We start from the raw sequence: 24219 nt of genomic DNA on the forward strand, positions 1-24219 counted from the left end.
TCATGAAAATAAAGAAAACTCTTTGAATGAGAAGGTGTGTCCAAACTTTTGGTCTGTACTGTATATATATTGTAAGAAGGAACAAGGAGCCGTCATTGATGGAGAATACGTGTCACTGAGGTTCCTGGCCTCGGTGAGGTAAGAACCAGATTTTTTCCTGAAGTGTCAGGTCTGTAGTGCAATCTGACACTTCAACTGTTAGAATGGCTGTAAAGCCAATCCGGGCCGGTTCTTATTGGGAGCAGCCAAAGAGCAGGGTGGGTGGCTGTTCCCCACGGTTCCAGGCCGGGTTTTGGCTGGAATATAAAAACCCAGCCAGCATGTTCAGGTGGTGTGGATTATCCTCCATGACAGAGGAACTGAGGAGTCTGTGGTTTGAGACACTGAGGCATCTATTTGTGAGAGCCATTACCTGGGGGAAACAGGCCACTAAAGCCTGCTGCGGACTGTGGGTGAAAATCATCTGCTGACCAGGTGAAGTCTTTTTGCACTGTGAACTTTGTGTGGTGTGAACAGGCACCAAAACTGAACACTTACTTTTGGCTTGTTTTCTTGCTATGTGTGAATAAACACTGAAATTTGATTTACAACCTTGTTTTTTGCCTCTGTACTGCGTCCGCTTACCCTGCCTACCAAAGCGAATCCCCACAATATACAGATGTTTTCAATCAATGGGATGACAATCAGGTGTGAGAGTTTTATTTAAAGATAAATCTAACAAGGTCTGTGGAAGTGTATCATGGCAGAAACAAATGACATTTCTGAGAACCTCAGAAGAATAGTTGTTGATGCTCATTAAGCTGAAAAAGGTTACAAAACCATCTCTAAAGAGTTTAGACTCCACAAATCCACAGTCAGACAGACTGCATACAAATGGAGAAAATACAAGACCATTGTTACCCTGACCAAGAGTAGTCGATCAAAAAAGATCACACCAAGAGCAAGGCATGAGATTCACAAAAGAAGCCAAGGTAACCTCTAGGCAACTAAAGGCCTATCTCGCATTAGCTAATGTTAATGTTCATGAGTCCAGCATCAGGAGGATGCTGAACAACAATGGTGTGCATGGCAGGATTGCAAGGAGAAAGACCTGACCTTAATCTAATAAAAATGTTGTATAAGGACCAAAAGCGAGCAGTTCATGGGCGGAAACCCATCAAGACAACACGGTTGAAGCTGATTTGCAGGACTAATCAACAATTACCAGAAACGTTTAGTTGCAATTATTGCTGCACAAAGGGGTCACACCAGATACTGAAAGCAAAGGTTCATATACCTTTCCCACTCACAGGCATGTGATATTGGACCATTTTCCTCAATAAATATATGACCATGTCTTTTAATTTGACTGATGTGCTCGATTTGGCTGTCATTGTCTACTTTTAAAGGGGAATAAAAAACACCTACCAAACTTTTTGCTGAACAGTTGATCAACACTTTTTCTTAACTTGGTTATCTTTTCATACCACTCTTCTTTCACTATATAAAGAAGAAATCAATTTCAGTTGAACATGAAAGGGGTTATATAAGGCATGACAAAACTATGACAGTAAATATGAAATCATTTTACCTCCTGGAGCTGTCCTTTCAATGGATATGGCTTCTTTTGTTGTATTCAGAAGCTCAGGCCTAAAGAGATTTTTTTTTAAAGAAATGTATACTGTCAAATGCTTTTATAATAAAAAGTCCCTCTGCTATCTTACTATTGAAAGTGCACTTGAGGTGAAGCTTCACTGTGAACTGCTGTTAGGTTAGCATTGCACTGCTTCATAGCCTCCCCCCTCTCCCCATTCTGAGTGATAGCTGCAATGGTCTCCTGGTTGGATGCAACAGCTGTCACTCATTAAAGCAAAAAGTTCTACTAATAGCACCAGTATTTGTAATGAACATACTTTTTGATGACATATCTCATCCTTTCTCTTGTCAGCAGTATTCTTTCCAGACGTGGAATTCCATAAGTTGAAGGTCTCCTAAACGGGATTCCTTCCGGCAGTCCTTCCACATAAAGATCTTCTGAGTTAGACTGGAAAAGGTGATATGGAATGGATACCGGCCCACTCACATTTATTGCTTCAGCTTTTAAGGGAATACATAAACACAATTTTTACCTTCATAATAACATACTACACTGATGCTCATGCAATACAATTTGAGGTATAAAAAAAAACAACTATCTTTACAAGATGGCATCTCTGAGCAGGTACTCATTTTTTGCTTCTTTTTGTATACATGTAAAGTCAGTTATAGACACCAATGTTAAAGGTGTTTTCTGTGAGTAGAATATTCATGACCTTTCCTCAGGATAGGTTATCAATATCTGATCGGACGGGGTCTGAATCCCAGCATTCCTGCAATCAGCTGTTTGAAAAGGCCGTTTCTGTTGCTCTATGGTAGGCAGAATGCTATGTACCTCTGCTTGACCTTACTGATACAGGATCATACTGGCAGCTTTATGTCAGTATGATTCTGTAGAAATAAGATCAAGCAGAGACACATAGCATTATAAATTAGTATAATGCCATGCCCTCCTTCAAGTCCAGAACAGAGGATCACGCTCACGCACGGAGTGATGCACGGAGCAATGGACTCAATCGCGCGAAACAGCCTTTAGTCATGGATCATGTAAAAATGGGAGTAATGATGGGGCCAGAAACACTGGAATATTTGTATTCAACAGTAACAGATGTTTTAAAATTGTGAAATGCATCTGACCTTTAAGAGCTTATTTTTCTTTGTCTTCTCTGCTTATCTCTGAGAACTGCATAGTCCATTAGTTTAGGCCAGGGATGGCCAACCTGTGGCTCTCCAGCTGTTGTAAAACTACAACTCCCACCATGCCCTGCTGTAGCTGATAGCTGTAGGCAGACTGGGCATGCTGGGAGTTGTAGTTGGCCATCCCTGGTAGCCGCAGGTTGGCCATCCCTGGTTTAGGCAGTGTGAAAGACAGAGCTCCATTCTAAATGTGCTCATACACTTTAGATGGCCGTTGAGCCAATGATTATTTGGCCAACAGTTATTCTTCCCAATTCCCCTATATAAATGAACACAATTGCATGTGTATTTAACGAGAAGAGAGTAATTAGCTATTGCCAGACACTTCTGGCAGCTACATGTCTCTCACAGGAACAAAGGATAGGGCATGCTAAAATCCAGTATGCTCAATCTTTCCCAATATCTGCCATGAAGAAGATCTGAGACACCCGCCATACACATTAGATGGATGGCCAGTCTTGCCAAAATGGGTTTAACAGGTCTTCTGGGTCCCGTCTGTAAACTACTAGATGGATGGAGTCATATGTGCAACTGTAGACAGTGACTGGCCTCAGTGTGACATGAACCCAAGCGGCACTGCTGGGTCACGTGCCACTTAGGGACATGTCACTGGTGTGAAGGGAGTCAGGGAGCTGGAATAGAGTGGTGAGGAGCAGGTGAGTATGTTTTTTTTCCTACAGGTACAGCAGGTTGGGGTTAAAATTTAAAACCGTAAGAAAAACTGAAAACACCTTTAGGCTACAGTACAGTGTTTTTTTTCCCCACTGCGATGACTTATAAGACTCAGTGGAGACAGCACTGTATGACAAATTATATTAACGTGTTTGGTGTTGTACCAAGCATACACACTGTCACAAAGGTATAGGACCAGTAGGGACAAAGTGCAACACTTACTGAAGCTGGTACATCAAATGAATTAAATGTTTTATAATTCCAACAGACATAACATTAGCAGTAATATGTTTATTGGAAATTGGCATAACACTTTAGGTCAGACCATTTTTAATTCTCAGGTATCAAAAAGCTTGAAGTCAAGTATTTTTAGCTTCCAGAATCCGAATTCTGGAGGTAGTGTTCAACATAACATTCAAAGAGCTCGTATTCTACAGTGCGGTCCCACTTCTATCTGATTGAGCACGCATTCTTATCTCTCTCCTCACCAGCGGCACCAGTTTGAGAAAGGCCTTGAATGGCAGAAACGTAACTAAACCACTACACATAAGAAATAAAACTTGCAAAACACACAAATCTTGACAATTTTTCCTGGAATTTGTTTAATATTATCCAACAAGGTGGAAACCCGGCTCCAAGGAATCTATTCCTGAAAAGGCATTGTGCGACTAAACATTTTTTATGCTCTATAGTCACTGTGATGTCAGAAAGTTTACAAGATGACATACCATATTTTTTCTCGAATAATTCTTCTACTTGTTTTCTTAGTTCAGTAATCCTTGCATTCCATTTTTCTGAAAACAAATTAACACAAAAATTGAAATTTGGTTTACAAACTAGTTTCATTAAGGCCTCATGCACACGGCCGTGGAACACTCGTATAGATAATACGAGTGTATTACTGTAGTGCAGCGGCGGCATGAAGCGCACAGCGTCATAGCAACCAATGACGCCATGCGCTCCTGCTCCTCAGCAGGATGCCAGGCCGGGATACCATGGACCGCTCACGGCCGTGTTCCACAAAATAGCAGAACTTCAGCTGTGTTTCTGGTGGATACTCAGACACTGTGCTTCAAAACAGGTAAGGAATTTGTTATACAGGTTCTTGCTATTGTCTGATTGCAAATGAGCATAGGTGATTAAGGTGTTAAATGTGTTGTTGGGGGAGGAGCTTTTGTGGGAGTGTGTGTATATATAGCAACATAGTATTAGCTTGTCTAATTATAGCTTGCTGCATTCTCAAGTGCTGCATTTATAAGTGCAGCTGAGATATTCAGGAGATACGCCGGAGGTAATCTGGAGGTAAATACAATCTAAAAAAGATTTGTTTGTTTAAAATCTTTCCCCTCTTTAAAATGGCAGACCTGGTTCAGTGCAGGAATTGTTGTGCTTTTATTTCAGGTTCCACTCTTCGGAGGTTTGGATGCTGTCTGATCTGTAGACAGCTCTCCGTAATGCAGCAGGAAATTGCATTTTTAAAATCTGAGATTTGTAAATTAACTGTTAAAGGGATTCTGTCACCTCCCCTAAGCCAAAAAACGATTTTAAAGCAGCCATGAAGCACAGCTTACCTGGATTAGGCTGTGCTCTTTTATCTTGAAATCCGTCCAGCAGTTACTGCAAAAAACGACTTTGATTGATATGTAAATGTGTCCTGAAGGTGCCCAGAGGGGCGTTTTGTTAATCTTAGAGAGCCCAGTACCGCCCCTCTTACAGTGCCCAGCCCGCCTTCCTTGTACTGTCTAACCGCCGCCCCCAGCCTGCCACAGCCTCTCCTCCCTCTCCTCCCCCTCCCTCACGCCGAACGAAGTCTCGCACAGGCGCAGTACCCACTGAGGGCTGCGCCTGTGTGATCAGCAGGAGACTGAGGGCAGCAGCTTCATCCTCGTCACTGGGCATGCGCTGAGCCCAGTGACGTCCGATGCTCGCTCTTCCCTGCTGACTGAGGGAAGAGCGGGTTTTGGCTTAGGGGAGGTGACAGAATCCCTTTAAACAAACTCAGGATGGGAATGTTGCAATGCCACTGCCACAGAGGCCCCCTAGAAATGGAAGATGGGTTACTGCAGGTTCTGGTAGACTTACGCACATAGGTTAAGAAATGACAACCTCAGTGTCTTGTCTACAAATGCTCGCAGTTTAGGGAATAAGATCAATGAACTTGAGTATATTATGGCATCTGAGAATATAGATTTAGTGGCTGTTACTGAGACATGGTTTAATGGGAGTAAGGAACGGGATATAACAATACCAGGGTTCTTTCTACAGGGAGTGCAGAATTATTAGGCAAGTTGTATTTTTGAGGATTAATTTTATTATTGAACAACAACCATGTTCTCAATGAACCCAAAAAACTCATTAATATCAAAGCTGAATATTTTTGGAAGTAGTTTTTAGTTTGTTTTTAGTTTTAGCTATTTTAGGGGGATACCTGTGTGTGCAGGTGACGATTACTGTACATAATTATTAGGCAACTTAACAAAAAACTAATATATACCCATTTCAATTATTTATTTTTACCAGTGAAACCAATATAACATCTCAACATTCACAAATATACATTTCTGACATTCAAAAACAAAACAAAAACAAATCAGTGACCAATATAGCCACCTTTCTTTGCAAGGACACTCAAAAGCCTGCCATCCATGGATTCTGTCAGTGTTTTGATCTGTTCACCATCAACATTGCGTGCAGCAGCAACCACAGCCTCCCAGACACTGTTCAGAGAGGTGTACTGTTTTCCCTCCTTGTAAATCTCACATTTGATGATGGACCACAGGTTCTCAATGGGGTTCAGATCAGGTGAACAAGGAGGCCATGTCATTAGATTTTCTTCTTTTATACCCTTTCTTGCCAGCCACGTTGTGGAGTACTTGGACGCCTGTGATGGAGCATTGTCCTGCATGAAAATCATGTTTTTCTTACCTTGCAGACTTCTTCCTGTACCACTGCTTGAAGAAGGTGTCTTCCAAAAACTGGCAGTAGGACTGGGAGTTGAGCTTGACTCCATCCTCAACCCGAAAAGGCCCCACAAGCTCATCTTTGATGATACCAGCCCAAACCAGTACTCCACCTCCACCTTGCTGGCGTCTGAGTCGGACTGGAGCTCTCTGCCCTTTACCAATCCAGCCATCTGGCCCATCAAGACTCACTCTCATTTCATCAGTCCATAAAATCTTAGAAAAATCAGTCTTGAGATATTTCTTGGCCCAGTATTAACTTTTTAGCTTGTGTGTCTTGTTCAGTGGTGGTCGTCTTTCAGCCTTTCTTACCTTGGCCATGTCTCTGAGTATTGCACACCTTGTGCTTTTGGGCACTCCAGTGATGTTGCAGCTCTGAAATATGGCCAAACTGGTGGCAAGTGGCATCTTGGCAGCTGCACGCTTGACTTTTCTCAGTTCATGGGCAGTTATTTTGCGCCTTGGTTTTTCCACACGCTTCTTGCGACCCTGTTGACTATTTTGAATGAAACGCTTGATTGTTCAATGATCACGCTTCAGAAGCTTTGCAATTTTAAGAGTGCTGCATCCCTCTGCAAGATATCTCACTATTTTTGACTTTTCTGAGCCTGTCAAGTCCTTCTTTTGACCCATTTTGCCAAAGGAAAGGAAGTTGCCTAATAATTATGCACACCTGATATAGGGTGTTGATGTCATTAGACCACACCCCTTCTCATTACAGAGATGCACATCACCTAATATGCTTAATTGGTAGTAGGCTTTCGAGCCTATACAGCTTGGAGTAAGACAACATGCATAAAGAGGATGATGTGGTCAAAATACTCATTTGCCTAATAATTCTGCATGTAGTGTATATAGGAAAGACAGAGAAGGCAAGAAAGGGGGAGGGGTCGTCCTGTATATGAAAGATAGCATAAAATCTAATTTAATAGAAGTTAGGGAGACCAATTTAGAGTCAGTTTGGGTTACCTTGATAATCATAAGGTAACTCGTGTAGGTGTGATATATTGACCACCTAGCAAAGTCAAAGAATTAGATGATCTACTAGTTGAGGAAATAGCTTAAATGTCATTGAAAGGGGAAGTTATCATTATGGGAGACTTTAATCTTCCTGATGTAAACTGGAAAACCAAAATAGCTAGTTCTGCCATGAGTACAGATATTCTAAATTCCCTACTGGGATTATCTCTACAGCAAGTAGTTGAGGAGCCAACCCGGAAGGAGGCCATTTTAGATTTAGTATTAACAAATGGGAATTTGGTATCTGATATTACTGTAGGGAAAAGCTTGGGATATAGTGAACACCAGTCAGTGTGGTTTACTATAAGTACAGTGACTAAGTCACACCACACAAAAACAAAAGTTTTAGATTTTAGAAAAACTGACTTTTCTAAAATTAGATTAGTGGTATACGAGTCCTGATCAGATTGGAACAGTTTCAATGGAGTCCAGGAGAAATGGGAATACTTAAAAGTGGCACTATTGAAGGCAACAGATAATTGCATTAGGCAAATTTATAAGATTAGGCAGAGAGAGGCCAAACAAGTTATAAGAGCTTTTAAAGCACAGGCAGAAGAGAAATTAGCCCAGTCAGTGAAAAAAGACGATAATACATTCTTCAGATACATAAATGAAAAAAGGAAACTAAATCAAGGAATTACCAAATTAAAAACAAAAGAAGGAAGGTATATGGAAGAAGATAAAGAACTAGCTGACTGCCTCAATGAATACTTCTGTTCAGTTTTTACAAAGGAAAATGAAGGAGAAGGACCTCAGTTAGGAAGGAAGACTAATTAATCTTTTGATGCATGTGTCTTTACAGAAGAAGAGGTTCTAAGTCAGCTGTCTAAAATTAATACAAATAAGTCACAAGGGCCTGATGGGATACACCCAAAGCTATTCAAATTTGGTACTAGCAAAACCATTAACAGATTTATTTAACCAATCACTGGTAACAGGAGTCGTCCCAGAGGATTGGAAATTAGCAAATGTTGTGCCCATTCACAAGAAAGGTAGTAGGGAGGAATCGGGCAACTATAGGCCAGTAAGCCTGACATCAATAGTGGGGAAATTAATGGAAACCATACTTAAGGAGAGGATTGTGGAACATCTAAAAACCCAACTAATCTTATAGATTTTTTTGATTGGGTGACTAATATAATAGATGGCGGAGGTGCAGTAGACATAGCTTATCTAGGCTTTTGATACTGTCCCACATAGAAGGCTTATCAATAAATTGCAGTCTTTGTGCTTGGACTCCCATATTGTTGAATGGATTAGGCAGTGGCTGAGGGACCGACAACAGAGGGTTGTAGTCAATGGAGTATATTCAGACCATGGTCTTGTTACCAGTGGGGTACCAGAGGGATCTGTTCTGGGACCCATATTGTTTAATATCTTTATCAGCGAAATTGCAGAAGGCCTCAATGGTAAGGTGTGGCTTTGCTGATGACACAAAGATTTGTAACAGGGTTGATGTTCCTGGAGGGATACACCAAATGGAAAAGGATTTAGGAAAACTAGAGGAATGGTCAAAAATCTGGCAACTAAAATTTAATGTTGATAAGTGCAAGATGATGCACCTGGGGCGTAAAAACCCAAGAGCAAAATAGAAAAACAGTGATACAGTCCTAACCTCAGTATCTGTGGAAAGGGAATTAGGGGTCATTATTTCAGAAGACTTAAAGGTAGGCAGACAATGTCATAGAGCAGCAGGAAATGCTAGCAGAATGCTTGGGTGTATAGGGAGAGGCATTACCAGTAGAAAGAGGGAGGTGCTCATGCCGCTCTACAGAGCACTAGTGAGACCTAATTTGGAGTATTGTGCTCAGTACTGGAGACCATATCTCCAGAAGGATATTGATACTTTGGAGAGCGTTCAGAGAAGAGCTACTAAACTGGTACATGGATTGCAGGATAAAACTTACCAGAAAAGGTTAAAGGACTTTAACATGTATAGCTTGGAAGAAAGACGAGACAGAGGGGATATGATAGAAACTTTTAAATACATAAAAGGGAATCAGCAAGGTAAAAGAGGAGAGAATATTTAAAAGAAGAAAAACTGCTACAAGAGGACTAAGTTTTAAATTAGAGGGGCAAAGGTTTAAAAGTAATATCAGGAAGTATTACTTTACTGAGAGAGTAGTGGATGCATGGAATAACCTTCCTGCAGAAGTGGTAGCTGCAAATACAGTGAAGGAGTTTAAAGAGGACCTTTTACTAGTTTAAAAACTAAAAACGAACTATATCAGTGGGCAGAGCGGCGCCCAGGGGTCCCGCCCGGTATAGCCTCCGGTGTCTGCAGCTCCCTCTGTTTTACTGGGCGGAGTTTTTGTATTAGGGTTGTCCCTTGCTACAGCGCTGGCCAATCGCAGCGCACAGCTCATAGCCTGGGAGTCCCAGGCTATGAGCTGTGCGCTGCGATTGGCCAGCGCTGCAGCAAGGGACAACCCTAATACAAAAACTCCGCCCAGTACAACAGAGGGAGCTGCAGACACCGGATGACGTGCTCACATATCACCACGGCATCTGAGGGGTTAAATGCATGTGATCAGCCTTATGACTGATTGCATACATTCACCCCAGGTCTTTGCTGTTTGAAACAGCAAAAACCCGGCATCTATGGCGCTCCCTGCACACACAAGCAGACGCCATCTTTAAGGTGCCGACTTATGCCATATATGGTCACAAAGGGCTTATTATCCTTTGCGTTACCATGTTATCAGTATACAATAGCACTAATTTCCACACAATCTATTTTGCACAGTATTTGCTTCCAAAGCTATCCCAGATCAATAAAAGTCTACTCCTAAGCAGACAAACTGAGCTTTCCCCTTAATAAACAGAGCTTTTTCTTAATTGCGCTCCGTGATCATAAAGAGAACTGTGCAGCCATACAGCTATAGCTGCAGAGTCCTCTCTATTCCTACTTGTACTCCTTTCTCTGATCAGTGCAGGACAGGAAGCTGAAACATTAGTATACAACCAGGACAACACTGGTGCCTTGACAGTTTAGTAACCATTGGACCCCAGGTATGCAACATTAACACTTCCACTCCCTCCACCACAGATTTTAGGGCCCTTTCACACTTGCGTTGTCCGGATCCGGCATAGAGTTCCGTCGTCGGGGCTCTATGCCGGAAGAATCCTGATCAGGATTATCCTAATGCATTCTAAATGGAGAGAAATCCGTTCAGGATGCATCAGGATGTCTTCAGTTCCGGAACGGAACGTTTTTTGGCCGGAGAAAATACCGCAGCATGCTGCGCTTTTTGCTCCGGCCAAAAATCCTGAAGACTTGCCGCAAGGCCGGATCCGGAATTAATGCCCATTGAAAGGCATTGATCCGGATCCGGCCTTAAGCTAAACGTCGTTTCGGCGCATTGCCGGATGCGACGTTTAGCTTTTTTAGAGTGGTTACCATGGCTGCCAGGACGCTAAAGTCCTGGCAGCCATGGTAAAGTGTAGTGGGGAGCGGGGGAGCAGCATACTTACCGTCCGTGCGGCTCCCCGGGCGCTCCAGAGTGACGTCAGGGCTCCCCAAGCGCATGGATCACGTGATCACATGGAACACGTCATCCATGCGCACTGGGAGCTCTGACGTAATTCTGGAGCGCCCCGGGAGCCGCACGGACTGTAAGTATACCGCTTCCCCGCTCCTACTATGGCAACCAGGACTTTAATAGCGTCCTGGGTGCCAAAGTAACACTGAACGCATTTTGAAGACGGATCCGTCTTCAAATGCTTTCAGTACACTTGCGTTTTTCCGGATCCGGCGTGTAATTCCGGCAAGTGGAGTACACGCCGGATCCGGACAACGCAAGTGTGAAAGGGCCCTTAGTCAAATTAACCATCTGACTGTCCTAAAACACCAGGGATCCTAGCTTTAACCTCTTCACTGCCCTAGACCACCAGGGATACTTACATTAACCCATTCACTGCCTTAGACCACTAGGGCACCTGATATTGACCCCCTACCTGCCCAAGACTACCATGAATATTGCGATTAGCCTTTTTTTACTGCCCTAGTCTACTGAAATTAACCCTTTCACTACCCTAGATCACCAGGTATACCGACAGTAACACCTTTACTACCATACACCACCTGGGATGCTGGCATTAACCACTTCATTGCCCGAGGCCACTAGGAATATAAATGATAACACCTTCACTGCCCTAGAATGTCATGAATGCAGACACCTTTAAGACCACAATGTATTCGCCAATATCTGCAACAAAAATGTCTGCCTTTGTAATATATTTATATTAGTTAGTCTACCTAAGTGAACGTTAGATGGGTTGGGAAATAATTTAGTTAAAGGTAGAAATAAGAAATCAAAACTACTTAAGCATTGGTTGTGCAGCCAGTGTAACTGCTACATTACTATTTACATGTCCAGGAGCAGTGATTTCCCTGATCTCAGCCATTGTGCTGCGAGTGCAGCTGTCATTCGCAGCTACCCTCTCACTGGAGATCCTGTCATCAGGGGGTTTATGTAGGCATTCGAGAATTAACTCCTGCTAATAACATAGACTGGAGTGCATAAAGGAGTTAATCTAATATTATTTGAATTGCTCTTATTACAAGTCCATTAAAGCAGCCTGAGATCCCCCACTGCTTTCCTTGTAGGCATAGGAGATGACACCTGTGTGAAGTTGGCACCCCATGTTCTTAAATTTCAAAAATAAATACACCATTCGTTTATGCTGCGTTTGTGCTGGTTTGTGCCGCAAAAATGAACGTTTGTGCCGGTTCGGTTCCTGAGATATTGCGCGTTAGATTTTTAGGAAGCCCCGCCCATTTTCCACCCCATGTTCTTAAATTTCTAAAAAAAATACACCATTCGTTTGTGCTGCGTTTGTGCTGCAAAAATGAACGTTTGCGCCGCTTTGGTTTCCGAGATATTGCGCGCTTGATTTTCTGAAACCCCGCCCATTTTCCACCCCATGTTCTTAAATTTCAAAAAGAAATACACCATTCGTTTGTGCTGCGTTTGTGCTGGTTTGTGCCGCAAAAATGAATGTTTGCGCCGCTTTGGTTTCCGAGATATTGCGCACTTGATTTGCTGAAACCCCGCCCACTTTCCACCCCATGTTTTTAAATTTCAAAAAGAAATACACCATTCGTTTGTGCTGCGTTTGTGCTGGTTTGTGCCGCAAAAATGAATGTTTGTGCCGTTTCGGTTCCTGAGATATTGCGCGTTAGATTTTTATGAAGCCCCGCCCATTTTCCACCCCATGTTTTTAAATTTCAAAAAGAAATACACCATTCGTTTGTGCTGCGTTTGTGCTGGTTTGTGCTGCAAAAATGAACGCTTGCGCCGCTTTGGTTTCCGAGATATTGCGCGCTTGATTTGCTGAATCCCCGCCCACTTTCCACCCCATGTTTTAAAATTTCAAAAAGAAATACACCATTCGTTTGTGCTGCGTTTGTGCTGGTTTGTGCCGCAAAAATTAACGTTTGCGCCGTATTGGTTTCCGAGATATTGCGCTCGATTTGCTGAAACCCCGCCCACTTTCCACCCCATGTTCTTAAATTTCAAAAAGAAATACACCATTCGTTTGTGCTGCGTTTGTGCTGGTTTTTGCCGCAGAAATGAACGTTTGCGCCGCTTTGGTTTCCGAGATATTGTGCGCTTGATTTGCTGAAACCCCGCCCATTTTCCACCCCATGTTTTTAAATTTCAAAAATAAATACACCGTTCGTTTGTGCTGGTTTGTGCTGCAAAAATGAACGTTTGCGCCGCTTTGGTTTCCGAGATATTGCGCGCTTGATTTTCTGAAACCCCGCCCATTTTCCACCCCATGGTCTTAAATTTCTAAAATAAATACACCATTCGTTTGTGCTGCAAAAATGAACGTTTGCGCCGCTTTGGTTTCCGAGATATTGCGCACTTGATTTGCTGAAACCCCGCCCACTTTCCTCCCATGTTTTTAAATTTCAAAAAGAAATACACCATTTGTTTTGTGCTGCGTTTGTGCTGGTTTTTGCCGCATTAATGAACGTTTGCGCCGCTTTGGTTTCCGAGATTATGCGCTTGATTTGCTGAAACCCCGCCCACTTTCCACCCCATGTTCCTAAATTTCTAAAATAAATACACCATTCGTTTGTGCTGCAAAAATGAACGTTTGCGCCGCTTTGGTTTCCGAGATATTGCGTGCTTGATTTGATGAAACCCCTCCCACTTTCCACCCCATGTTTTTAACCCTGACTCTAGACCCCCCAGGTGTGCTGCAGCTTAACCCCCCCCCCACAACTTTTTTTGGGGCACAAGCATATTATATATATTTTTTCTGCGTACGCTGACTGTGGCCGGGACTCTTAGCGTCCGGCCACTGTTAGCGCATCGCACACCCCACCGCTGATCAACTTCGGACGGTTGATCAGCGAGTTTGAATTTAAAAAAAAATCAAATTTTTGGGCCTTTTTTTTATTTTTTTGTCTGTTAGGTTTAGGGTAAGTTCCCGAACACCCGTCCCCCACACACACGCACACCAAATAAAGTTTCACACACACACACACACTCCCCTATGGCCCGTCGGATGTTCTAGGCGGCATATGCCCAGCTTGCCTCCTAGTCCAAGAGCCCCAGTGAGGACGAGGATGACCCCACTTTCCTTTTGTCATCCGCGTCCTCCTCATCATCTAGCGATGATGATGAGACCCCAAGCCGGCGGAGACACCACCAGGTGGAGCAAGGAGACCGCCATGCTAGGGACCCTGTGGCCCACACTAGTACGAGAAGCTCTGGGGCTCGTACTAGTTTTCCGGCCCACCAGTTAAGTCCACCGGAGCCCCCTACCGGTGAACTTGTCTGGTATACCCCACAGCGTTTTGAGCCCGTGATTCCTGATTTTGTAGGCCAACCAGGAATCCAGATTTCCACAGTGGGCTTCACTGAATGCGACTACTTTAGTCTTTTTTTCAGTGACCCCTTTGTGAATCTGATGTTGGAGCAGACGAACCTGTACGCCCCACAGTTCATTGCTCAACATCCGGGCTCCTTTTTGGCTAGGCCCGGTGGCTGGACTCCGGTCTGTGCAGCCAAGATGAGGACGTTTTGGGGCCTCGTGCTGCATATGGGCCTAGTCAAGAAACCTAGTGTCAGGCACTACTGGAGTGGGGATGTCCTCTACCAGACCCCACTGTACAATTATGCAGATAATGCAGCATGTCCCCCCCCAAGGTGATCCTGCTTATGACCGCCTGTACAAAATCAGGCCGGTCATCGATCACTTTGGGGCCAAATTTGTGCAGGTCTATGTACCTGGAAGGGAAGTCGCGGTTGATGAGTCTCTCATTGCTTTCAAGGGGAGACTCATTATCCGCCAGTATGTTCCCTCTAAGCGGGGGAGGTATGGCGTGAAGCTGTACAAACTTTGTGAGAGTACCTCAGGGTGCACTTACAAGTTTCGTGTGTACGAGGGGCGAGATTCCCGTATTCAACCCCCAGAATGTTCTCCCACTCTGGGTGTTAGTGGGAAACTTGTGTGGGACCTTATGCACCCACTGCTAGATAAGGGTTACCACCTTTGCGTGGATAACTTTTATACTAGTATCCCCATAGTTTTATATCCGATTGTCAGTGGCTAAAATGGGGAAGGGGAACATAAATTTAGTACTCAATGGAAGTGTGGTACTCCCTGAAGCAACCAATAATGCAGAGGCCCGGATGATCGGGGCACGTGTCACACTGAGTAGTGGTGTCCTTCCGTATCCCCCTCTTGTGACACACTCTGCACCTTTTTTGGGTCCGCCCTTCTTTCCAGTATGGGAGACCACACCTGGAAAGTGTTGGCCAGGGACAATCCGGGCGCCTCCAGTTCCCGAGGTACTCTGGCCTGCTCTTTCCTGGTCAGAAAAGATCAGGGCCTTGAGGACTGCCTCATAGAACTGGAGGAATGTCCCTGTGTTGCCAGCGCTCCGCGACAGCACAAAAGAGTTGTACAAGGCAACCTGCACCAAGCAGACCGCAACTTTTTTATACCATGCCTGGGTTTTGCGCATGGCGTTATATATGGCTCGAGGACTTGATCAGGGAGATCAACTCCTCCCATATACCGATTGTAGTCAACGATACAATCGGGCTTGAGGACCGTTGCCGCGGTACCTCGCACAGGGACAGGGGTGATGCCGTTACCGTGAATTGTGGACAGCATAAGGACATCCCTCTTGTCCTTATATCTGACCAGCAACAGGTTTCCACTGGTAAGTGCACGGGTCGCACCCCTGGGGATAGGTACCTGGAAGGGGTGGGTAGGGAGGCTGCGTTGATTTTTCCGCACGGTCCCACAAGCGAACGTGGATCTGGTGGCGAGAGACTGAAACAAGGGGATACTAGTATAAAAGTTATCCACGCAAAAGTGGTAACCCCTTATCTAGCAGTGGGTGCATAAGGTCCCACACAAGTTTCCCGCTAACACCCAGAGTGGGGGAACATTCTGGGGGTTGAATACGGGAATCTCGCCCCTCGTACACACAAAACTTGTAAGTGCACCCTGAGGTACTCTCACAAAGTTTGTACAGCTTCACGCCATACCTCCCCCGCTTAGAGGGAACATACTGGCGGATAATGAGTCTCCCCTTGAAAGCAATGAGAGACTCATCAACCGCGACTTCCCTTCCAGGTACATAGACCTGCACAAATTTGGCCCCAAAGTGATCGATGACCGGCCTGATTTTGTACAGGCGGTCATAGGCAGGATCACCTTGGGGGGGACATGCTGCATTATCTGCATAATTGTACAGTGGGGTCTGGTAGAGGACGTCCCCACTCCAGTAGTGCCTGACACTAGGTTTCTTGACTAGGCCCATATGCAGCACGAGGCCCCAAAACGTCCTCATCTTGGCTGCACAGACCGGAGTCCAGCCACCGGGCCTAGCCAAAAAGGAGCCCGGATGTTGAGCAATGAACTGTGGGGCGTACAGGTTCGTCTGCTCCAACATCAGATTCACAAAGGGGTCACTGAAAAAAAGACTAAAGTAGTCGCATTCAGTGAAGCCCACTGTGGAAATCTGGATTCCTGGTTGGCCTACAAAATCAGGAATCACGGGCTCAAAACGCTGTGGGGTATACCAGACAAGTTCACCGGTAGGGGGCTCCGGTGGACTAACTGGTGGGCCGGAAAACTAGTACGAGCCCCAGAGCTTCTCGTACTAGTGTGGGCCACAGGGTCCCTAGCATGGCGGTCTCCTTGCTCCACCTGGCGGCGTCTCCGCCACCTTGGGGTCTCATCATCATCGCTAGATGATGAGGAGGACGCGGATGACAAAAGGAAAGTGGGGTTATCATCGTCCTCACTGGGGCTCTCGGACTCGGAGGCAAGCTGGGCATATGCCGCCTAGAACATCCGGCAGGCCATAGGGGAGTGTGTGTGTGTGATAAACTTTATTTGGTGTGTGTGGGGGGACGGGTGTTCGGGAACTTACCCTAAACCTAACAGACAAAAAAAAAAAAAAAAAAAGGCCCAAAAATTTGATTTTTTTAAAAATTCAAACTCGCTGATCAACCGTCCGAAGTTGATCAGCGGTGGGGTGTGCGATGCGCTAACAGTGGCCGGACGCCAAGAGTCCCGGCCACAGTAAGCGTACGCAGGGAGGGGGGCAAGCTGCAGCACACCTGGGGGGTCTAGAGTCAGGGTTAAAAACATGGGGTGGAAAGTGGGAGGGGTTTCATCAAATCAAGCACACAATATCTCGGAAACCAAAGCAGCGCAAACGTTCATTTTTGCAGCACAAACCAGCACAAACGCAGCACAAACGAATGGTGCATTTCCTTTTGAAATTTAAGAACATGGGGTGGAAAGTGGGCGGGGTTTCAGCAAATCAAGCGCAATATCTCGGAAACCAAAGCGGCGCAAACGTTCATTTTTGCAGCACAAACCAGCACAAACGCAGCACAAACGAATGGTGTATTTATTTTAGAAATTTAAGAACATGGGGTGGAAAATGGGCGGGGTTTCAGCAAATCAAGCACACAATATCTCGGAAACCAAAGCAGCGCAAACGTTCATTTTTGCAGCACAAACCAGCACAAACGCAGCACAAACGAATGGTGCATTTCCTTTTGAAATTTAAGAACATGGGGTGGAAAGTGGGCGGGGTTTCAGCAAATCAAGCGCAATATCTCGGAAACCAAAGCGGCGCAAACGTTCATTTTTGCAGCACAAACCAGCACAAACGCAGCACAAACGAATGGTGTATTTATTTTAGAAATTTAAGAACATGGGGTGGAAAATGGGCGGGGTTTCAGCAAATCGAGCGCAATATCTTGGAAACCAATATGGCGCAAACGTTAATTTTTGCGGCACAAACCAGCACAAGCGCAGCACAAACGAATGGTGTATTTCTTTTTGAAATTTTAAAACATGGGGTGGAAAGTGGGCGGGGATTCAGCAAATCAAGCGCGCAATATCTCGGAAACCAAAGCGGCGCAAACGTTCATTTTTGCAGCACAAACCAGCACAAACGCAGCACAAACGAATGGTGTATTTATTTTTGAAATTTAAGAACATGGGGTGGAAAATGGGCGGGGCGTCATAAAAATCTAACGCGCAATATCTCAGGAACCGAACCGGCACAAACGTTCATTTTTGCGGCACAAACCAGCACAAACGCAGCACAAACAAATGGTGTATTTCTTTTTGAAATTTAAAAACATGGGGTGGAAAGTGGGCGGGGTTTCAGCAAATCAAGTGCGCAATATCTCGGAAACCAAAGCGGCGCAAACGTTCATTTTTGCGGCACAAACCAGCACAAACGCAGCACAAACGAATGGTGTATTTCTTTTTGAAATTTAAGAACATGGGGTGGAAAATGGGCGGGGTTTCAGAAAATCAAGCGCGCAATATCTCGGAAACCAAAGCGGCGCAAACGTTCATTTTTGCAGCACAAACCAGCACAAACGCATCACAAACGAATGGTGTATTTTTTTTAGAAATTTAAGAACATGGGGTGGAAAATGGGCGGGGCTTCATAAAAATCTAACGCGCAATATCTCGGAAACCAAAGTGGCGCAAACATTCATTTTTGCAGCATAATCCAGCACAAACGCAGCACAAACGAATGGTGTATTTCTTTTTGAAATTTTAAAACATGGGGTGGAAAGTGGGCGGGGATTCAGCAAATCAAGCGCGCAATATCTCGGAAACCAAAGCGGCGCAAACGTTCATTTTTGCAGCACAAACCAGCACAAACGCAGCACAAACGAATGGTGTATTTATTTTTGAAATTTAAGAACATGGGGTGGAAAATGGGCGGGGCGTCATAAAAATCTAACGCGCAATATCTCAGGAACCGAACCGGCACAAACGTTCATTTTTGCGGCACAAACCAGCACAAACGCAGCACAAACAAATGGTGTATTTCTTTTTGAAATTTAAAAACATGGGGTGGAAAGTGGGCGGGGTTTCAGCAAATCAAGTGCGCAATATCTCGGAAACCAAAGTGGCGCAAACATTCATTTTTGCAGCATAATCCAGCACAAACGCAGCACAAACGAATGGTGTATTTCTTTTTGAAATTTAAGAACATGGGGTGGAAAATGGGCGGGGTTTCAGAAAATCAAGCGCGCAATATCTCGGAAACCAAAGCGGCGCAAACGTTCATTTTTGCGGCACAAACCAGCACAAACGCAGCACAAACGAATGGTGTATTTCTTTTTGAAATTTAAAAACATGGGGTGGAAAGTGGGCGGGGTTTCAGCAAATCAAGTGCGCAATATCTCGGAAACCAAAGTGGCGCAAACATTCATTTTTGCAGCACAAACTAGCACAAACGCAGCACAAACGAATGGTGTATTTTTTTTAGAAATTTAAGAACATGGGGTGGAAAATGGGCGGGGCTTCATAAAAATCTAACGCGCAATATCTCAGGAACCGAACCGGCACAAACGTTCATTTTTGCGGCACAAACCAGCACAAACGCAGCACAAACGAATGGTGTATTTATTTTTAAAATTTAAGAACATGGGGTGCCAACTTCACACAGGTGGAGATGACTGGATTAAATAAAAATCTGTCTGTATTCTTTAATTGGATTTCTCATAGAAAATGTCATGATTTAATTGGCACGTGATCACAATCTGTCAACAGCCTATTCACACAGCACAGAGTACAAAAAACTGCTGATCGGACCAGATTTTTTGTACTATAACCTTGCACCTTGTACTATACATTGCACTATAATGTCTTCTTATTTTTGTATGTTCCACAGAAAATACTATACTTGTGACCGAGACACCTTACCAAAATTGAACTCTTTTGTTTTCCTCTTGCACTGCTCAATGCCAGGCTGATTGTCAGCGCACTTCTGTTTCTTATGTGCTGGCACATACTCCTTTTCTGAAATAAAAAGAGTTAAGCAGAAAAACTAAACAGAAATTAATAGCACATACACAAGCTAGAGCTCTGTTCCCTCAGGTTCTATCAAGGCTTCCAAAGCTTTGATGGGAAAAATAGCTCTGCATGCTTTGCAATTCTTACCGTCAAAAGTAATGTAAATTCTCACAAAACACTCTTATGAGGCTCACAGCACATATATGAACAAGCCTAAACCAAGTGAAATATATTTCTATGTCAGTATAAGGCAGCACACGAGCATGTGCACCCCGTAGTCGTGCTGCTGCCCGCAAAATGCGGGTCGCAATGCACGAACACAGTCCGTGGGGCAGCCACAGCGGATCGTGAACCTATTCATTTGAATGGGTCCACGAATATAGGACATGTTCTATCTTTTTGCGGAACGGAAGTACGGGGCGAAACCCCACAGAAGCACTCCGTAGTGCTTCCGTAGGGTTCTGTTCTGTGCTTCCGTTCCGCACCATTCCGCATCTCCGGTTTTGCGGACCCATTCAAGTGAATGGGTCCGCAATCCGTGATGTGGAATGCCCATGGAACGGCACCCGTGTATTGCGGATCCGCAAATGCGGTCTGCAATACGGCAACCGGAAGCACACGTTCGTGTGCAGGGGGCCTAAAGAAGAGCAGGCACAAAGGTGATATGATAGAAACATTTAAAGGGGTTTCCAAGACCTAGAAAAAATCTACAGGAGGCCGGCATTCGGTAAAAATGAAAAAAAAAAAGACTCCCCTGGTTAGAATGTCACGGTAATTTTTATTTTTATATTTTACTAATTTATTTTGTCATGCCTGGCCCCTGTTAATTTTTCTAGGTCTTGGACAACCCCTGTAAAGAGGACTTGTCAGCTACAATACTTACTCAATTGAAAATGGCTGCACACCTTTACAGCTGCCTCTTCCCTGGTTCTGACGTATTTTCTTCTTCTAGTCGGCCTCCTTTCCCCGCCATTTGCAATCAGTGCTAGTATTTTCGGTGTCCTGATACTAGGTGTCAGGAGGGTGCTCTCCATCGCCCAGGGTCAATGGCTGAGGTGGCGTTCCATTGGCTCTAGGCAATGAAGAATGCCCACCTGACAATTCATTACTATCAGGTGCAAGAAATAATGGCCCAGACTGATGGGGAATGAAGAGGTGGCAGTAAATGTATGCAGCAAGTTTCAGTTGAGTGTGAATGAGAGAGGTCCTCTTTAACTACATTATGGCAAAATAGAATTTGACAATTAGAGCCCATTCACACAACCGTGTCGGTTTTGTGGACCGTAAACCACAGATACGCAAAACACGGACAACACAACCATGTGCACCCTGCATCACTGTGCAGACCCATTGGGGGACATTTATCAATAATGGTTTATTTGCGCCAAAAAATACTAAAGTTACAAATCAAAACTGGTGATTTGTTTCACCTCACATATCAAAAGGTGCACGCCACTTGTAAAATGTGACTTTTTAAAATGACAACTTGATTATCCGCCCATTTCTCTTGATTTGTGACATTTTAACACCAACAGCACTAAAATGCGACTTTTTTAAACCAAAATGCACCATTTCAGCCACTCCCCCTGCCAGACTACACTTGAGACTTTTCAAACATAATTGCGACTTTTGAAGCATATTTGCGACATTTCCACTGGCAAATTGTGACTTTTGTTTCACACTTGGGATGTTTTTGTTATTGGTTTGTTTTTGTTGGATGTCAATTTTCTGACAAAACCCCTGCTGTTTAACTCATATTAGAAAAAATTATTGCATCCTGTTTTAATACTTACTTATCACTTGTTCCCATGAGTTGGTTTCACTTTTCATAAATGCGACTTTTTGACAAAAAGTCCCATCTTTATTCCATAAATGCAACTTTTTACACAAAACACCAACACATAAGATGGCTTAATATGCACCAATCTGATAGCCCCGCCCACTTTTATAACTCATTTCTGGCGTGATGCATTACTTATGGTGAAAATTCTGGAGAAAACAGTTGATATATTTGGTGCAAATCTAAATGCCATTCTTTTTGGTGCATTTTACGCCATAATTCTGGTGCAACATGCTTAGTAAATATCCCCCATTAAATTTAATGGGTCCATCATACACAAGATGTGGCAAAGAATTGGACATGTCTTATCTTTTGCCGTACGGCCCCACAGTCCTGGAAGCACAGAACCCTTCTGTCTTCTTCCGGGTCCGTGTGTCAGCGTCGCAAAAAAAAAAGACATGTCCTATTCTTTGCTGAATCTTGAAGTCAATGGGTCTGCACCTCGATATGGGGTTCACACGGTCAGTGTCCATGTTTTGCGGGTCCACAGCTTGTGGTCCGATAAACAGACACAGTCATGTAAAAGGACCCAAGGGGTTGTCTCACTTCAGCAAATAGGACTTATCATGTAGAGAAAGGAGGCAATATGGACAATCACAATACATTAGTAAGTGCCTTGTATTAATTGTGTCCACATGATAAATGCCATCTGCTGAAGTGAGACAACCCCTTTAAGTAGAGAAACTCTCCGGTTCAGTTTGTGAACCTGGCTAGTCATCCAGTCATGCCGTGGAGCTTATAGTTTGCTATTTGAAATCTTTTGTAATCTCTAACCTCCACTGTGATCCTCTTCTGTTCCTTTATTAAATTCAGCATGTCCTTAAAGAAAACAGAAAAATATTAAAAGGGGTTGTCCGCTTTATTTAAATTGATGACCTATCCTCAGGACTCTCGGCACCCCCGCTGATCAGCTGTTTGAAGAGAAGGCAGTTGCGAGCGCTGCCTTCTCTTCATTGTTTATCTGCTTGCCGTCGCAACCGCAGTGGTGAGCAGGTATAATCACATGTAAGCCGTCCCATTCACTTCTACGGGACCGCTTCTTCCATTTAAAGGGAACCTGTCATGTGGATATTTGATTATAATCTAACTAATTATATACAATCATTAACTACTAAAAAGTGCCTTAGATGTATTCACTTACTGGTGTGACAGATGGTTACCTCATAATATACACACAAAGATGCCACATGCTAATGATCTGATTTGAGTCCAGCGTGATGTCATTGAGTCCAGCGTATATTTATTTCAGAGCTATAGCCACTCCCCTGCCCACCTGCTGCTGATTCATGACCTGCTGAATATTCATGACTCATCATTATCAGCTGGAGCTTTTCAATACAAGATGTTGGCAGATTGACTGGGTCAATTAAAGAAAGTGACCCAGCATTTTGCTAAAAGAATCAGTCACTTATTTATGTTGCCCTTAGTTAGGACACCATAAAACTGGTGACAGGTTCCCTTTAACTGTATAGGAAACAGAAGTGAATGGGACGGCTTAGGTGTAATTACACCTGCTCACCACTGCGGTTGTTGATGGGGGTTTATTGTAAATCAGTCTTTGCTTAGAGGGAAGCGGCCAGGAATTTTAGAGGGGTTTCCAGGACTTCACTATAATGGGAGGCTGAGTTACAGTAACCCAGCATAGCCACTGCACAGTGTACGGAGTTGTCTGCTTCCATGCTTCCAGCTCTGTACATTGTGTTAGTGCTGGTGGCCATGGCTCCTGCTAGCAGTTGGGTGCTGAGCGTTGAACCCCCACCTGAGGGTAGGTCATTAATATTGAGATCCTGAAAAAATACATTTACGGTAATTCTTAAATAGTCTTATCCATGCTAAATATTACAGTACTATGATTAGTAAAAGGAGTGATTACAAAAAGAAGCACAATTAACATTTGTGATAAATATCTGCTGGCCAGGGACTGCTGGGACCTTCACCAGTTCTGAGAACAGGGATGCCTGGTTACCAGCTCCCAATATGCAGCTAGCCAAGTATGCCCTGTCCGTCTCCTTAAGCTGCTTCCTTATCCCCATTCACTTCAAGAAGGAGAGGACAACCCCCGATTAATGAACTGAGCATTTTACCTAACACAATATAACACAGCATAGATATACAATATATAAACACAGAAAATTAAAAAGTAAAAGGCTTACCCTGGAATCTGAATTGATAGTAATCCTGGTCATCAGCTTCTTCTTTTATTTTCACCACTGCTAGCTCAACAGCATTTTCTCCTATTGAAAACATACATCATCACTAGCATGGTTCTCTCAGTGTATAACAAAAGTATATTCATAGCTGTCACGACAGGGCTATAAAGCAGAACTGAAGGGAGGGAGGAGTCATACAAAATATTCATAGATTACAATATTGCCCCAGGATTGGGGCTACATGGTGGCTGCAAGTCTTGGAGAAGTTATTCGTGGGCATGTCTGTGGGCATCGCAGAAAAGCGGCAGTCACACACAGCGTGCATTGCGGTCTATGAAAGAAAAGCTCGTGCAACTTGCACTCAAAATCAGTGTTTGATTTTCTGTAATTGTCGCAACGCAGTCACATTATATCATATGCCACACTGCAACACCACGGACAATCATTAGATGCAATGTTGCACAACACATGCCGCCGTGTAGCCCGAGCC

At 44.0% G+C, this 24219-nt stretch overlaps 1 protein-coding gene across 4 annotated transcripts in view; it reads right to left on the reverse strand.

Annotated features, from left to right (window-relative positions):
- The window catches only part of GTF2I (general transcription factor IIi), a 122527-nt gene that overhangs the window by 85390 nt on the left and 12918 nt on the right, over positions 1-24219 (reverse strand). For all 4 annotated transcript variants that reach the window (XR_006388222.1, XM_044285216.1, XM_044285214.1 and 1 more), the window contains exons 9-15: positions 23733-23813; positions 22354-22398; positions 19650-19745; positions 4173-4238; positions 1893-2076; positions 1571-1629; positions 1408-1479 (exon numbers count right to left, since the gene is read on the reverse strand). Coding sequence is in view for 3 of the 4 variants with exons in the window: in XM_044285216.1 (XP_044141151.1) it covers positions 1408-1479; positions 1571-1629; positions 1893-2076; positions 4173-4238; positions 19650-19745; positions 22354-22398; positions 23733-23813 (603 nt within the window). In the remaining variant the exon portion in view is untranslated. The remainder of the gene's footprint in view (positions 1-1407; positions 1480-1570; positions 1630-1892; positions 2077-4172; positions 4239-19649; positions 19746-22353; positions 22399-23732; positions 23814-24219) is intronic.

Source organism: Bufo gargarizans, chromosome 3 (assembly GCF_014858855.1).
Source record: "Bufo gargarizans isolate SCDJY-AF-19 chromosome 3, ASM1485885v1, whole genome shotgun sequence".
In the NCBI taxonomy this organism is placed as follows: domain Eukaryota; kingdom Metazoa; phylum Chordata; class Amphibia; order Anura; family Bufonidae; genus Bufo; species Bufo gargarizans.